This window comes from Lonchura striata, chromosome 5, assembly GCF_046129695.1.
Source record: "Lonchura striata isolate bLonStr1 chromosome 5, bLonStr1.mat, whole genome shotgun sequence".
Taxonomy (NCBI): Eukaryota; Metazoa; Chordata; class Aves; order Passeriformes; family Estrildidae; genus Lonchura; species Lonchura striata.
The window spans coordinates 71,106,773-71,119,249 of NC_134607.1; the positions used below are offsets into that span (position 1 = coordinate 71,106,773).

A 12,477-nucleotide genomic window follows, 5' to 3' on the forward strand; every position below is an offset into this window, starting at 1 on the left:
CTCCCATATGCATAGTCTGTATTTTAACTACTAAAATCTTTAATTACAAAAGCACAACTAATCAATATAACATAATACACACAGTAACTATCTGCGTAGAGTCATATAATATGCATTTTTCACAAGCTTAAAGACATTAAATTAAGGTAAGCGTCAGCAACTCTTGTGGGTGTATTTGTGATCAAATTCGTTCCGGCTGTGACTCACAGCGAGTATTTAGCACTAGCAATTCATCGAACACGTTGATTTAAGTACTTAACGCAATTTACCCACTCTTAACTCTATAAACATTTAAATCTCTCACTGTTCCACCAACCCTGCTCCATGAGGACCCTGAGGGGATGCTTTGGTCCCTCATACCTCCACAGTTTTCTGCCGCTCCCAGAGTGAATGACAGCTTTTAGGCACAGGTGTCTTTGGAGGTGTATCTTGTCAGGTCGATAATTTTTTAACCTTTTACTTATTTTTAACTTGTTTTGCGTGGGAATCTGTCTCGCCGCGGCCACAAAAACTACACCTCCCAGAAGGCTGCGCGGCGGCGCACCCCGCCTTGATGCTGCGTGCCCCGCCCTCCTCGCCTTCTATTGGATGGCAGCCCACCCTCCTCGCCTATGATTGGCTGCGGCGCGCCAGCACGTGCGTCCGCGCCGTGTTTGGGGGGGACGCAAGATGGCGGCGGGCGATGCGGTTGGGAGGTACCGCAGCACCGTGGGCAGGAGCAAGGACCCCTCGGGGCTGCTCATCTCCGTTATCAGGTAGGGGCGGCCCCGCTCCGCATCTTCCGCGCCTCTGAGGGTGATCCAGGGCTGGCTGCGGGCCGTGCTGTGCTGGGGAGGCCTGCCCGGCTCCGGCTTCCGGGGTGTGGGGTGACCCGAGGTTTGGGTCCCTGCTGGCCCAGGAGCGCTGGGGGGGCTGCAGTGCTGGAGAAAACCTTGTGCTGATGGCTGTCCGGCTGTCCCGGCGCACTTCCTCCTGCTCCCAGTGTTTTGCTACATCCCGGGGTCTGAGGGAGCTGGACAGGCTGGATGGAGGGGCTGGCGCCAGCGGGGTGAGGTTCATCAAGGCCAGGTGCCGTGCGGTGTTGTGGACACGGGAACCCCCGGCACTGCTCCAGCCTGGGGAGTTTGTGCAGCAGAACAGGACCCGGGGGTGCTGCTGGAACACGAGCCCAGGTGGGCAAGAACATCAGTGGCACCTGGTCTGTGTCTAAAACAGTGTGGCCTCAGGATGGGGAAGTGATTTCCCCCCGTTCTGGGCACTGATGAGCCCATACGTTCAGTGCTGTGTCCAGTTCTGGGCTCCTTAACTCAGGGAGGACATTGAGGGGCTGGAGCAGGTCCAGGAATGGAGCTGGGAAGGGTTTGGAGAACCAGGAGAGGCTGAGGGAGCTGGGAAGGGGCTGAGCCTGGAGCCAAGGAGGCTCAGGGGGGACCTTGTGGCTCTGCACAAGTCCCTGCCAGGAGGGGACAGCCGGGGGGTCGGGGCTGTGCTCCAGGGAGGAGAGGAAACAGCCTCAGAGTGGATTTTAGGAGGAATTTCTACACAAGAAGAGTCTTAAAACACTGTAGGGACTCCATCACTGCAGGGGCAGTGGCAGAGTCCCCATCCCTGGAGGTCTTGAAGAAAAACCTGGACGTGGCACTCTGATGTGGCTGTCACAGGTTGGACTCAATGGTCTTGGAGCTCTTTTCAGTGAGTTTGGAATAAACCCTGCAGGTAGTACCAGCTTAATGCCCTCCATGAAGGCCAAGGCACTGTGGGCTCCATAAATGACCCCTTACCCTCAAACACAGCAGCAGCACCGAGTAAAATTCATCTGGCTGGAAATCTCTAAAATTCATCTTGCTGGAGGACCAGCAAGTCCAGCAGGAGGACTCCATCCTGTGTGGGAATGCCAGAGTGGGCAAAGTGCTGCTGCTTCCAAGCCTGTCTTGTTGGCATTGAAAAGAAAGAATTGTCATGTTTAGCCACTGATTTTTATCTGCATGTTCCTGAACTTGGTTCTGCTGGACGATGGTTCTGTGATAGACTTAGATGTGCAATCACTGTTCCCCTACAGTACTTTCTTTAAATCTTTTCTGTGCTGTTTAAAACCAGAGGATTGGCAGCTGATTGCCCACAACAAATGAACATTGTTGCGTATTTTAAGTAATTCTTGCATGTTTTGAATGTTCTTACACAGCAGCTGCAGTCACACCAGCAGGATGCTGGCAGTTATAATGAGCTCCCAAACTTTGGCTCCTACTCCAGTGTCTTGGAGAGAATCTGTAGTCATTCTGTTTTTGGAGAAGTTGTTGTGGCACTAGTTATTTATCTAGGTAGAGTTATGATTTAAATATCCTCTGTGTAGGATAAAATTCAATTTTTTTATCGTTGCTCTGAAATCTTTGAAGTCTTGCAAAACTTGAGGGAGATGTTGGTTCTATTAAAAAAAAAAAAGTTGTGCCACTGTCAGTGGAAGAATAATAAACATGCACTGGTTGTGCAGCATTTCCTGTTGTAATCATCGTTTTTCCATAGTTCCTGTAATTTCCAAGAGTATTTTAAGTCTTCCTTTTGTACCTCTGTTTTAAAAAATCTGGGCTTATCAAATGTATTTAAAACCAGCAAAGTGAGCTCACAGTGTTCTATTCTCCAAATAAAATGTTTGTCTCATAATCTTTGGCTTCAGGTACTGATACCTTGGCTGGTTTAGGCCTGGTTTTTAGATACAACAGTGAGTTACTGACTTTATGAAATTAAAGTTATTCAATAGAACAGCCTGACAACTAAACTTCCAGAATTTAATTAGAACTTGGTTTGGATGTAGAGATTCTCTGCAGAGCTTGACGTGCCAGGTTGAGCCAGACCATGAAAACCTGAGGGTAGAACTGATTGCAGGGGAAGGAAAAAGTGTTGTGGTAATAATATTGATGTTTCTTAGGCTTAGCCAAGTGCAAAAAGCAAATGGTGTGAAAAGGAATTTAAATCACTTTTCTCCATGCCTTGTTTTTGCGTAGGAGATCAGGTGAGGACAAACTTGCCAAGCAACAGGTGAATTTTTTAGTGGTTTGTATGATCATAAAATAACCACTGCAGAAATTTAAACCTGGGTGGCTTAAATGTAATTTTACTCAGCTTCAGAAAAATAATACAAATCTTAACAGCAAGCTGTTGGTTTGAAATGTAGCTGAGTTTCCTTTTGTTGATGGCTTTATTTCCAAAACATTTATACATAATAGAGGCTTCTGCCAATCCTTGTGGTTTTACACTTGCATGTCCCTGTTTATTTAGGCTGTTTATTTCTCCCTTGTTGCAGTGTGAAAGGTCCATAAAGGGAACAGTGGATGAAAAACAGCAAAACTTTGACTGCATTTTTCTGCTGTAAACAAACAAAACAGAGGAGCTTCTTCAAGTATTGATGTTTTACTTAGTTATAGCAAAGATGGGGATGTTTTCCAAGAAACATTGTTTAGGGCTGCAAAATCTCTTTGTATTGTCTGTGAAATGCTTTGAAGTGTGAAGCTGAAAGGCTTTTTGTAAATAGAAATTATTTTACTAATGAAGGGATAATTTCTGATATTTACTCAAGCTCAGCAGCTCTCACTCACAAGAACTGAATAATTTCCTTTCTGTGATCCCAGATTTAGGGATTCTTGTGGTTTTGTGACTGGACTTCCCAGGAGAAAGTGTCTCACTTCCAGGGAGAGTGTTTGGGGCGAGATCCATGACCAAGTTTAACTTGTGTAGCAGCACTAAAATCCAGTCAGAAATGGAATTTTATGGGGTCTGGTTTGGGAATTCTGAGTTACCCCTGCTCTCTGTGGCTCTGCTTTTCAGCAGCTCTGAGATGAAGGAAGACCCAACAGGAAAGAGAGTCCCACTTGGGATTCCTTTTGAGCCCTCTGAAGTGTCACTTTTTCCTGTCGTGTCAGGGAACACATTTGTTTTTTGCCAGTTGTTTCCTGTAGGAGGATCCATGCAGACATGGAATTCACCTTGGTTTTCTGGTTGTTGCCAAGAACAGAGACTAAAGGCAGCCTCAAGGATGGATTAATTTGGAAGAACATTCCATGAGTGCTGTCAGGAGTGAGGGACGTGCAGCTGTCCCAGGGCAGGACTGATCCATCCCAAAAGAGCCAGGAGCTCCCAGGGAATTCCCAAATTTTGGTAGGTATAGTTCCACCCCCAGCAGTGCTGAGTTCTTGGCCAGTTCCCCTCTTGTTTCTCCCAAAGGAGAAATAAAAGGATTGTCCCCAACAATAAATCTTGGAAGTAAAGAGTGTCTGGGAAGCTTAATGAGCGTTTGCAAAGTCTGCCCTTAAATCCCCATTTTGGCTGCAGCTCCAGGGAGCTTTCCTTCTTTTTCCCTGTGCCTTTACAGCTATTGGAAATATCTTCAATTTGTTCTTGTCCTGAAAGTGCTCAGAAGAAATGAGCATTATTTGCTACAAGAAAAGAGCTCCTGGGATTGTGACTTCCAGCGTGGATATTGGATATCAGGGCTTTACAGCTTCTATCCCTGTGCTGCTGCACTTGTGCTCATTCCTCAGCACACCCACCTCCAAAACCTGCTCATTGCTTTGTGGATAAGAAAGATCCCTCAAGTTCATTAAATAAAAGGTACTTTGTAAGGTCAAGATGCTGTCACAGAAATCTGCTGATCCCAGGGGCTTTGGCAATGGCTTTTTAAAAACCATGCAGATAACGGAGCAAATTTGGCTCTCCTGCTGAAGGACAATTTGAGGAATATTTTCTTTTATCACTCAGAGGACAAACACGTGTTTGTATATTGATTTTTCTTAACCTTTTGTTTTGTTGGTAGCTGGTTGAAGCAGCTTTTGTATTCTGAAACAAGCAACCTGGCATTTAGCAAATGTTTTTTTTTTTTTTAAGACAGATCTTGTCAGATTTTTAATTGGTGAATGTGTCTGCGTTTTATTTATTGTTGGGCGTTTTTCTTCCCAATTAAAGGTTGCTATTTTTTAAAACTGGCCTTTAATAGCTTCTTTAATTGGGGGAAAACAAACTTTAGCAGTGACTCCATGAGACCTCAGTGAAATTTTTGTGCTGAGTTTTCACAGAAGCAGACGCACCTAACAGATCTTTGCAGAAGCTGAGATTGCAGGCAAAAAACCTTGGCCATACTTTATTTTTCACAAGTGGGATTCTTTTTCTTTAATGCTTGTGGCTATTATTTTCATTATAAGTGAATTTGCTGGATGGATTTTTGCTGAGGACCTGGTATTTGTTCTTTTCTGTGTGTGAAACAGTAGAGCTGAGATCCCAGTTTGTGATGGAGAGTGAGGAACAGGGCTGTGGAGCTGTTGCATTTGAGAAATAGCAGCTACAAGGAATAAACTCGAGTTATTCTGATCTGTAATGGTCTCTTAAAACCACTTTTATTGCAAATGGTGTTTTCCAGCGTTATAAAGGTAGCAGTTCTTCTATGAGAAAAGTACTTCAGAAATACCCTGAAAATAAATTGTATATGGCACGGTGTGGTTGTAAACTATAAATTTCCTTGAAATGATCTCCAGGCACTTGTATAAAATGTTTAGGTATTTTGCAAGTGCTGGGCTGTAGATTGATACAGACCCTTGGTTTCATTTAAAAATAAGTAAATGTGAATACACAACCACATAGGTAAGGACAAGAGGTGTGAGTGTGCCAAGTTAAAAGCTCAAAGCACTTTATTTTTCAGCTCTTATTTTACCTTTAGCCAGTGCAGAGCCGGAGTTGAACCTACCCTGGCAAAACGAGAAACAGGAAATACTGGCTTTTGTTATGAGATTATTGTGCTTTTAACTCTTCCAGAGGTGTTGCCTTTAACACCTCTTGGTTGTGGTGCAGTTTTGAAACCTTCAGGTGAATGATGAAATTCCCCAAACCTCCTGCTGGTTCCTGCAGGTGGGATGCCAACGATGGGTTCATGGTGCAGCATGGGGAGTGGCTCCCAAAATATTCTTTATGCTTTAATGATCCAGGTGACAGGTCTGAGGCACTGTGCAGCCATGATCCTGTAGATCTGGAAATACTGATCCTTAGGGCTTTGACTTTCTCCTGGGAATGTGGAAATACGTGGAATGGCTGATTTAATTTTTGGATCTAAAATTAATTGCCAAAAGAAGAGTTGGTCCCTGTGGTTTCCTGCACTTGGAGACAGTCCTGGACAGGGTCTCACACAGTGGAGTGGCAGCTGAGTCCCTCTGCTTGTGCCTGGAGGTGTAAGTGGCATCTCCTGGGGCTGCCTGCTGCCTCCATCCCTGTTCCTACCTGGAAAATGTGCAGCTGCTCCTTGTTCCTGGGGTTTTCCTGTGTGTGGGAGTGACACTCTTCTCTGCTGCTGTTGGAACCATCTGAAGGAGGGGAATTCTGCTGAAGCCACTGCAATCCAATCTTTTTTTTTTTTTTTTTTTCAATAACCAGCTGATCACTCACTCCCCTGCCATCATTTGTATTGGGGTGAGGAAATTTGATTTAAGGTTGGTTAATTTAGCAGAATAAAGAATTGCCTGCTGGTATTTATTTAGATGGGTGGAGGCTGGTCAGTGTTTTTGCTGCATTTCTCTTGTACCCATCTACAAGTCCTCAATGATAAAAAGATCACCAGCTTCTGTTGAAAATGCTCTAACCAACTGTGTAAACAGCATGAAAGATTAATGGAATGTAAGTAGAGGAGGAAAATGATTTAAAATGCTCTGTTTGCTCTGAGTGCTTAACAGGATTGTGAACAGACTTGGTGCTGCTGTTCTTGTAGTGAGTTATTTCTTTGCACAAGGGAGTCCCTGCAGGCTCAGTACCTTTGTTCCCCTTGGTGAGGGTGGAGGGTGCTGGACTCAGGATTTAACTTCTTTTTTAAATTTATTATTTATAATCGTTCAGTCAGTTCTCAGAATACCTCATTTCCCATGCCCATTGACTTGGACACTACAAATGTTTTTTGACTGTCTGCTTTCCAGCACCTCATGGTCTCTGTGAAAAAATATCTTTCCTGAATGCTTTGATTAATTTCCCCAAATCCAGAATTTCACAGGAGCAATCCATTAACCTAAGAAAATAATAAGAAAACATTCAACGTGTTGCTGCCAAATTACATTGTTAAATACCTTTTGGAGTATTTTTTTTTTTTTTTCCTCTTGTCTGGCTTTATTTTAGAAGGACCCAACTTTTTCAGTGATTTCCATAAACCTCTGGAGAGGTTTCAAAACCTGAATTATCAAATTATACACTTTGAGGTTAAATAGTGCTGGAAGCTGTAGATCACCCCATTTGGGACTTGTCTTTAAGACAACAGTTTTCAATTATAAAATTCAAATAAGTCCATTTAGTTTAATGAACCTGTGGAAATTTGTAGCTCAGTGGAGACACAGTGGGTTGAAGTAGAGTTGTTCTTGTCCCAGGGAGCTTTATAAAACATTTTCGGTGTGATCTCTTGAAATGGAGCTGCTTGTGATGTCTCATGGGGTGTAAGGGCAGTCAGGAGGAAGAATTTGTGCTGCACTGCTCTGGATAGGCTCTTTTCCCCAGAGAGGATGTTTTTACACCCATAAAAATAAGATTGGAAGCAGGGGAAATACGAATAAACCCCTGAATTTCAGAATGGAACAGATTTTGTTTTTTCCTCACTTATGCATTTTATTCTGATTAACTCAAGGACTTAAATACTGGTAAGGTAAACATGTTCAAAATGTGTCTTTGATCTCAGGTGTTGCTTGACATTTTCACGGCAAGGCCCAGCCCTTGAAATGATCAGTGTCAAAGCCACTGTGTGATGCTGTTTTCAGCTTTAAGGGAGGGGAGGCAGTAACAAATGAGTGCATTTGTCATGGCTTATTGCTTGCAGAGCACTTAAATGCATCTTCCACACATCTGGGAAGCCAACACTTGATCCTACCAACAACTTGCACTTCAAACTCCCTCACTGCAGCCATACCTGGGATCACTTTTAGCTTGAGAGTGCCCGAGAAGCTCGTGGCAGCGTGTGCAGGGCAGTGAATGTGGGAGATGATCCCTTGCATCTTGGGTACCTTGTTCCCCCCATCACAGGCTGAGCTCTCCTCCTTTTTCGGGTGTTTTGTCCCCCCCCCTCACAGACTGACCTCCTTTTTGGGGTGTTTCGTTCCTCACAGGACCTCTCTTCCTTTTTCGGGTGGTTTTTTTCCCCCTCTCACATGATGACCTCTTCTCTCTTCACGTGTACCTTGTTGCCATCCTCACAGGCTGACCTCTCCTCCCTTCTCGTTTATTTTGTTGCCCCCCTCACAGGCTGACCTCTCCTCCTTTTTAGGGTGTTTTGTTCCTCACAGGCCGACCTCTCCTCCTTTCTCAGATACCTTGTTCCCCCCATCACAGGCTGATCTCTCCTCCTTTTTCAGGTGTTTTGTTGCCCCTCTTACGTGATGACCTCTCCTTCCTTCTTGGGTACCTTGTTCTCCCTTCACAGGCTGATCTCTCCTTTTTTGGGTGTTTTGTTCTCCCTCTCACATGACATCTCCTCCCTTCTCGGGTACCTCGTTCCCCCCATAACAGGCCGACCTCTCCTTATTTTTCGGGTGTTTTGTTCCTCACAGGTTGACCTTGCCTCCTTTTTTGGGTGTTTTATTCCCCCCCTCACAGGCTCCTCTCCTCCCTTCTCGTGTATCTTACTCCCCCCATCACAGGCTGACCTCTCCTCTCTTCTTTGTTATTTTGTTCCTCACAGGCTGACCTCTCATCTTTTTTTTGGGTGTTTTATTCCCCCCCTCACAGGCTCCTCTCCTCTTTAGGTTGTTTTGTTCTCCCCTCTCACACTGACGTCTCCTCTCTTTTGGGTACCTTGTTCTCCTCCTTGGAGGCTGACCTCTTCTCTTTTGGGTGTTTTGTTCTGCCTTTTTTTTTTTCCTCCCAATTTTCAATAGTGAAGTTTCCTTGACACATTGCAGCTGTTTCCTGCAGAGAGGAAACCGAGCTTTCTAGACATCCACGGTGCTCTGCTAAAATTATTTGTTGCTTCTAGCAAGTGCTTTCTTTGTTAAACTCCACAAATCCTTTGTTGTTCGCAATTGTCTTTTGGCTAAGGCTGTACTTTCCTGTACCTTGTTTTACTCTAGTTTGTATTTGAGTTCTTTTGTTGTGTTGTAACATGGAGAATAACAAGACAAAATAATCCCCTTAATTTTCTTTCTTCAGGGGTGATTGTGATAGTTCTAATGCTGTATTGTGTATTTTATTATCTGGACTGGTGAAAGTATGTATGATAATTATGTGATACATATCACACAAATCACCCTGTGCTGGGCACTGCTGAGGTCCCATCTCAAATCCTGAGGGCAATTTTGGGTCCTAGTGATAAAAAGGACATTGAGGGGCTGGAGCAGGACAAATTCCTCCTGTGAAGGGCTGTCCAGGGCAGTGGTGGAATCCCCATTCCTGAAGGGATTAAAAAAACCACTGTGTGGACGTGGCACTTGGGGATGTGGGTCAGTGGTGCCTTGGCAGTGCTGGAGGAACAGTTTGATATGGTGAATTTATGGGTCTCTTCCAGCCTTAATGTGATAAATTGTGAAACATACTCAGCAGAGTTTTTACAATACTTCTGAGTAGTACCTCCCCAGCATTTATCTGCAGATTTCTGAGGGAGCACTAAAAGAATTATCCTCTAACTCTCACCCAAACCATAAAACAATGAAAACTTCGCCCAGTTTCTTTGTGAGGAACGGATCTTGTGTATCCCAGAAATTCTGGATTTTGCCCAAGGCTGCTGCTGTTAAACAGCTTTTTGGTGGTTTTTGCTGGAGGAACAGGTCAGTACATCAGTGAGTCCTGCCTTGGCCACACATGAAATGCAGCTGGAGCTTTGAGCAGGACAAGCTTTCAGCCACGCTGCTTTGAGCAGTTGGTACCACAAACTGCGTGTTTGGAGCTTCAAAGGTGTTTTAAAGTGAGGAACTGGGAGCCTCAACGAGGTGTGTGATACAGCACAGAGCACTTGGAACAGGTGGTGGGAAGTTTACTGTGGATTCCTGTGAAAATTGGAGCTTTGTTTGATTTCCCCCCCAGTGATTCAGCACTCGGTTCAATTGCACTTCAGTAAAATGTTCTTTTTCCTGATCAGATGAGAAATACTTAAATTTTATCAGCTTGCTTTTTTTTTTTTTTTTTGTCATGTTTCCCACTGTCTTTAATGAGTATTTTCATTTGAATGAGCGATGCTGAGTGAAGAAGAGTGAATTGCACGCTCAAAGAAACCTGATCCGGAAAGAAAAGAGGATTATTCCTGGATTTCCAAGCTGCACCTGTGTGTCCTGTAATACTCTTTTCTGCCTTTAACCGCAAATATTTACATAAGTCTGCTCTGATATTGGGGAGCAGAAGAGAAAAGGCTTTTAGAGGGACACAAAGACACTGAACACCCACAGTTGTAGTCAAAACCAGCAGGGTCTTCCACCCTCCTTTCCTGTAAGAATTATCTGGTCCTAACTGAGCATTAATTTCCTAAAAGTTGCATTTGCATTATCTCTTCCTTCAGTTTTGCTTCATCAAAAGCATCTGCAGAAGCATAATGCCCACATACTGTTAACTGCAATGTTCTTCCTGTGAAACAAATTTTCTAGTCAGGAAATGGATAATTAAGCCTCAGTTTGCCATCCATGGCTTAGCAGTAATCACACTTAACAGGGCTGGCCCTAGGGCAGGTAAAATAGGCAGGCAGTTATCCACACAGCCTGGCTGGAGGCATCAGAAAAAGCAAATTTACAGAAATGAAACATTTATTATTCATTAATGTTAACAGTTTTCTCTTAAAAATTGACATAATCTAATTTTCTTGGTGTTTTATTGGGCAGGTAGGAAGCTGACAGCGGGCTGGCAAAAGGAATTGCTCATCTGCACTAGAAAACAGAGAAAAAAAATGTAATACAGGCTGTGTGAGGAAAAACGAGTCCTCAGTGTAAACAGAAATTCATACTGAATCTCAGATTTGAGTCCTTTTCAAGGTGTAGTTGTGAAGTAGGTGCCTGCAAATGGATCATCTTAAAGGTTGTAGCTGAATTTTTTTGCCACAGTGCAAAATATAAGGGGGTGGGGGGCAGCAAATGTAAGATTTGGTTGCAAAAATATTCCTGTGAAGGGAATGAAGTGACAGGGGATGAGCTGAAGTAGGGGGGGGTGTGGATGGCACCGCAAATTCAGGTTCACTGAGTTTGTGAGTGTTCCAAAGGTATTCAGCACCTTCCCAACCTAAATGGGGATGGATTGTGGGCATTTGGAGCTTGAAAATTCATGGGTTTGTCTCTACATGAGTTATTTTTGTTGTTTACCCTTGTAGATGAAAATAGAGGGGGAAACAGGACAAAGGGGAATGGCTTTATGGCGAAGGAGGTTGGATTTATGTGAGGTTTAAAGGAGAAATTCTTGGCTGGGAGGGTGAAGAGGGGATGGGCTGGAATTCCCAGAGGAGCTGTGGCTGCCCCTGGATCCTTGGCAGTGTCCAAGGCCAGGCTGGATGGGGCTTGGAGCAGCCTGGGACAGTGGGAGGTGTCCCTGCCATGGCAGGGTGGCACTGGATGGGCTTTAAGGTCCCTTCCCACCCAAAGCATTCCATGGAAATAGAGCTGCTTCTCCAGTGCTTCAGTCTGAGGTACATTCACAGGGTGCTGTGTGCTAAAACTGAATCTTCCCCATCAAACAGGAAAGAGACTTGGAAATAGAGGTGGAGGAGACTCCAGATGTGTTTAGAAACATGTTTTTTTCCACATCTGCTGTGGACATCTATGTGACCAAAATAATCCATCCTCTGGAAGCTTTGTGGTTTAGCAACATCGTCTGAGCTCTTTGGGCCCGTGACTGCATGTAGGACCTGCCATGGTACCAGGAAAAGCATTTCACAGAATTCCCAGAATCACAAGGTTGGAAGAGAGCTCCAAGAGCATCGAGTCCAAGAGCATCAAGTCCAGCCCAGCCCCAGCAGCTCAGCTCACCCAGTGCCACATCCAGGCTTTTCAAACACATCCAGGCCTGGTGACTCCACCACCTCCCCGGGCAGCCATCCCAGAGCTTCATCACCTTTCTGGAAAAGCTTTTTCCTGCTCTCCCACCTGAATTTCCCTGGGCACAGCTTGAGGCTGTGTGCTCTGGTTGTGTCAGGGCTGCCTGGAGCCAGAGCCCCAGCCCAGCTGGGCACAGGCACCTTCCAGGAGCTGTGGGAGCAATGGGGCCAGCCCTGAGTCTCCTTTTCTCCAGGCTGAGCACCCCCAGCTGTTACAGAATTTCTGAGAGAGAGAGGGCAGGATTTATGTCTGGAGTGAGCATTGAGCTGCCCCTCAGACAGGCCCTGATGAGCGGCCTTGGTGGGGCCTGGAAGCCTTTGACACAGTGAGAATTCAGTTGTGGTGCAGTTAGAAATTATGGTAAGGTAACTACAAAGTAATGAGCTATCCGAGTGTGAATTAGGGTAGAGCTGCAGTGGGAAAAGCCTGACCACCTTAAGGCAAAGGTAAACAATATTAGCTTGCCAAT

The 12,477-nt window shown here is 44.9% G+C and overlaps 1 protein-coding gene across 2 annotated transcripts in view; it reads left to right on the forward strand.

The window, feature by feature from the left end:
• Positions 1–635: 635 nt before the first annotated feature.
• The window catches only part of EXOC4 (exocyst complex component 4), a 318,541-nt gene continuing 306,699 nt past the window's right edge, over positions 636–12,477 (forward strand). For both annotated transcript variants that reach the window (XM_077783706.1, XM_077783707.1), the window contains exon 1: positions 636–755. In XM_077783706.1, coding sequence (XP_077639832.1) covers positions 670–755 — 86 coding nt within the window. In that variant the 5' untranslated portion in view covers positions 636–669. The remainder of the gene's footprint in view (positions 756–12,477) is intronic.